General features: G+C 38.3%; 1 protein-coding gene across 1 annotated transcript; it reads right to left on the bottom strand.

Moving 5' to 3' along the window:
- Positions 1 to 220: 220 nt before the first annotated feature.
- LOC120129592 (translation initiation factor eIF-2B subunit delta-like) lies at positions 221 to 4391 on the bottom strand. Its single transcript, XM_039147058.1, has 7 exons — positions 3787 to 4391; positions 3114 to 3248; positions 2286 to 2650; positions 1360 to 2104; positions 1149 to 1245; positions 1015 to 1069; positions 221 to 723 (listed from the first exon to the last, which is right to left on the bottom strand). The coding sequence occupies exons 1-7, from the start codon at positions 4238 to 4240 to the stop codon at positions 649 to 651; spliced, it is 1926 nt and encodes a 641-aa protein (XP_039002989.1). The 5' UTR covers positions 4241 to 4391; the 3' UTR covers positions 221 to 648.
- Between the last annotated feature and the right edge of the window lie 296 nt (positions 4392 to 4687).

The raw sequence follows: 4687 nt of genomic DNA, 5'->3' as shown, positions 1-4687 counted from the left end.
TGTCACCATTCAAGGCAATGTCTTCCCATCAAGCATGATATTTTATCTTCAGTTTATTGTTTTTACCAAATCTCAAAAAAATAATTTTGTAAATTTCATGTTCATAATATTCTGTTTAATAACTGAGCAAAACTTACATTCATCATTAGAGCTTGACATCTGTTCTAATTGCAAAGAAAACACGTTCCCTTTGCCTCAATACTACGAGGAAAAAATAAAATGAAAAGCCAAAAGAAAATCATATTGTCTAGGAAATTCTGAGAATCACGTTCAAGGTATTCTTGCGTGGCAAGTTAGTATTAAACTTTCCTGCACGACATTCGGCAAAATTTGCAACAAAACCACCCATTTGGTACCTCAAGGGAGGAAAAACAACAAACCCAAGGCTACTACAACATATGCAGTTGGATCAACTCTTGCCCGGAGAGGCGAACGGATCGCACTCTTCACTGAGCCAGTTTCAAAAGAAAATGAACAAAAGAAAAAAACACCGGAAATCACAGCCTATAGCCTTATTCCAGGAAGAACAAAAAGATGATAAGAAATGAGAACTTGTGACAAAAAATTTCTCCTTATTGTTCCGTTGCGATTGGCCAAACTGACGGTCTACAACACGAGCAAAATTGTTGAGAATCCTCTTCGTTACATTTACGAGCTGTCTGAAACTAGGACCACAGGTGTTCTATATTCTCTCACAATCACAGGCACACTTGTAGGCGGAATCTAAAACAAGAACAGCAATTAATTGATTTACAACTACTTGCAAAAAAATCAAAGGGATTTATCGACAAGAGTGTTTTTTGATTGCATTGCATTTACTATGTTTGCACACATAATGAATATTACAACAATCAATTGCGGTAATGAAGACTGGGAAAGAAAAATACCCCGACTTGAAGGATATTCCATGCTTCTAATTAATGATACACCTACTAAGTTTTCCTTATCTAAGTCTTAATCCAATCATGTTGCTTTTCAAACTAAAAGAAGCATTATAATAAAATCATAACTTACCATGCCATAATCTGTGATTATCATGGAGACATAATCTGAAGGAGTTGCATCGTAACTGTCAATGAAAAAGTTCATAATTGTCATCTCTTAGAAGATACACTTAGTTCTACATTCATCAAACTATAAACACTTACACTAAATTCAAAAGCTGCAGATTTTCTCGATTGACCAAACCATCTAAGTCGCTGATATCCTCTCTGCCATGAACCCGTGAAATGGCATCCGGGTTACCTGCAACAGATGGAACAAATACCTAAGCCACATCAATTTAGGTTATCAAAATGAGAAATCAAGTGTAGACCAAGCAAAAAGTGGAATCCAAAAAATACTTTGGGAAATGCCTACCAAGTTCATTAAAACAGATTGAATCTAGCTGCACCCTTTCATGAAATTTATATGCTTCACAACACACTAATACCGGCACACGGAATGCATGAGCAACCATAGCAACACAAGCAGTCCCAACTCTTGAGTAAACTGTTCCATTAGACAAGACCGATGAAGCACCGAGAAAGGCGCGAGTAACCTCTTGCATGATACAAGAAACAGCATTTACATGAGTGTATGTACAGCTAAGGCCCTTCCTCACCAACCTACGTAGTAAGAGTTGTCCTTCAAGCTTTGGACGAGAGTCGACCACTACTACACGGAATTGTTTGCCAAGTTCATGGGCATGCAATAAAATCATCTCAACTGCAGAGGATGCACCATATGTGAGAAGAACGTCACCATCTCGAATCTTTGTAACAGCATGTTTGACTATCACCTTCTCTGCAATGATGATCTTTTCATTTATGAAACGATCAATATCTGAAGTAAGTGTAGCTTTTGCTTCTGGTTCAGACAGAGCCAGCGGTAACTTTGCAATTCGATTCTTTAGGAACTTGATTGCATTGCCCATACTAACCGAGAGTGGTCGGCATTCAATCAAAAAAGAAACATAACTACTTATCCTTGCAGTTAAGTCTCTAATTAGAGTTTTTTCTGGTGGAGTTGAGTAATCCTTGATAGCCTCCTTGAATGCTTGAAACATTGCAATACAACGTGCATTCCCACCCCGTATATCACCAGACAAATACTGCAATCCAACCTGACAAAGCAACAAAAATTCATTGGTATTGCTATCTCTTTGATACAGTGCTCAACTATATCTGATCTACTAAACAAAACAAGAGATGCTGAAATAAAGAAACAGTAGAGCATGATTTGCCAAGAACATATTACTGGAAGGTAAGATGCAATCTATAATTAAGTCAAGTTGGGAGGAATACCTCGTAGACAGCAGGGTGCATTGGATCAAGTTCAAAAAACTTGGTCTCTAAATCAGGGAGCTGAGTTCCATGTTCATACTGAGGCAAATGCCTGAACAATTCCACTCTATTCCTAACTTCAGTTTGTTTCACAACAGCACGCTTTTTGGCTTTCTCAACTCGGCTTGTATCATCATATTGCATTCGAGGATGAGGCGCATCTTTCTTCCTATCTTTCTCAGGTGCACGTTCACCTATCTTCTTCTCAGAAGCTGCAACTTGAGAACTATCATTCTTTTGTGAAGACGTTTTTGCGGCTTTACTTGGTTTTGTATTTGCTGAGGTCATGACCTTAGATGCGGCTGTTGATGCCTTAGTCCCTTCAGCTAAAAATACATTGTGATAAACAGAAACAAAGTTATTAAGGATTTTTTAAAAGGTAAAATCACAAGATAAAACAAATATCTATAGCTCAACCATCAACTTATGTAGGTTTGGAATCCTGTTTCGGGAATATGGGAGTATTAGATTTACACGGAAAAAGCCATGCAATGGAAATGCAAGCATGGCTCACAAGAAAGAAGTAATTTAAACAAAGCTAATCACAGTTGCTTTGACTCCCCGTTTTTCTTGAAGCACCCATGTCCAACACTTGTGTCTGAAACATTTTTAAACATGGGTACTAGGACAGGATCCTCCAAACTCCAAAGGCCCTCCAAATATATGAAAAAACTTGGGAAAAAAATGAATATACATGTGTGAGGCACAAACCTACATTCAACACTTACAGTTGAGTCCAAGTAACATAACTACTTAAGCATAAAAAGGAAAATTCATAGCAATATGTACCTTTTGCAGCGGCCTTGGCAGCTCGTTGAGCCTCCTGCAGGGCACGTCTTTCAGCTTTATAAGTTTTCTCTTTCAATGTCTTTGAACTAACAGGTCGATCATTCTGTACTTCAACTGATGCTCCACCAGCCTTTTCTGTGACCAAATTTTCCCTTTCAGCTTGGAATCACTTCAAGCTCACAATACTTTAGAATGACAAAAGCAAGACTATTACATGCAAAAATACGGGGAAGGGTTCAGGGTGGGCCTGTGGAAACAGCTGCTCCCACTAGAATTTTTGAAAATTTTAAAACACTATCTTAGAACGAAGCTATTTCCCCCAAAATATGCAACCGAACGAAATTCATGCATTGCATAAGGAATCAGTTGAGACTCAATAAGACTATACTTAAATGTATAGAACCATAAATTCTATATATACAAATATGGATAGCAATTTCAAATTCATTACGAAATAAGCATCCAATAACTCCATCAATTTGAGAAAAATAACGAAATGTAATATCTGTAAGTGTTATATCACACGAATTACACTATTTTCTAAATCCAAATCCATTTCCCAAATGCTATCACCGAGCTCGTTTAAATTCATCCACTAGAGTATAACAATCACTTCATATTTTTCCACAAAGAAAATAACAAATCTTATCAAGAATAACGGTTTACCACTCACCGGATATTCCCGAAGGCAAATTAACCATCGACACAGTCGTAAGCTCACTCGCGGGTACAGTACTCGCCTTGACGCCCGGATAGGAGGATGGCGATTTCACGGTAACAATCTTACGACCAGGCGAGAACGACGAGGGCACGCCGTCGTTTTTAGTTGGAACCGTTACCGTTCTGGAGGAACACGAGACCGCCGTCTTGGGGGAGGTAACCTGTAGAGCCGTACGAGGTACGGTGTCTGAATGGTGATGTGGCGGAGGGATCATGACGGGGGAGAGTGAATCGCCGGAAGTAGAGTGATCGTTAACCTGAGTGGAAGACGGAGATTTAGGTTGGATCGGATCTTGCTGACGTGGAAGATCAGAAGCGGAACGATCGGGTGGCGCCGCCGGGGTAAAGAACCCAACTTGACGTACTTTCGGATCGCTGACAGTTCGAGCGGTACGGCGAGGGTCCATTCTTCGGAAAGGAAACTTTTGGGGGGGGCGGATGAAACTTTTTCCCCCTTTTTTTTAATTAAAGGGGGCTCATGAAGGAAGATTTTCTCTGGAAATTTTCAGATTTTAGGGGTTTAATGGAAGTGTAAAATGTAATACATTTTTGTTTTGTTTAATAAATTTGTTTATTTTGTCCATTTGCTTTGTTCTTATCTCTCAACCTTTTTTTTATGATCTTTCACTTTTGGCTTAAATACCAAATTGCCCCCTCTAGTTATACTGAAAAACCAAGTGAACTCTTACTTTCAATCAAGATCAAATGGTTACTCACAAAGTTATTGTCTAATTTTATTTTGACCATCTATGTTTTGAATTGGTCGGTTAAATCATTCAATTATTTAAATATTTTAATCAAATATTAATCATTAACTTTTAATGGAGATTATGACGTGACAATTAACAAAATTA

Source organism: Hibiscus syriacus, unplaced genomic scaffold, assembly GCF_006381635.1.
Source record: "Hibiscus syriacus cultivar Baekdansim isolate YM2019G1 unplaced genomic scaffold, ASM638163v2 tig00110503_pilon, whole genome shotgun sequence".
NCBI classification, from domain to species: Eukaryota; Viridiplantae; Streptophyta; class Magnoliopsida; order Malvales; family Malvaceae; genus Hibiscus; species Hibiscus syriacus.
The sequence above is the reverse complement of the archived record's forward strand: the minus strand, read 5'-3'. Positions and strand labels throughout refer to the sequence as shown.

Coding starts and splice junctions, on each gene's coding strand:
- LOC120129592 (XM_039147058.1), bottom strand. CDS start 4,240: ATGGACCCTCGCCGTACCGCTCGAACTGTCAGCGATCCGAAAGTACGT. Junction 2,651..3,113: donor TGCCAAGGCCGCTGCAAAAG/GTACATATTGCT, acceptor ATGTATTTTTAG/CTGAAGGGACTAAGGCATCA. Junction 1,246..1,359: donor AATCTGTTTTAATGAACTTG/GTAGGCATTTCC, acceptor CATCTGTTGCAG/GTAACCCGGATGCCATTTCA.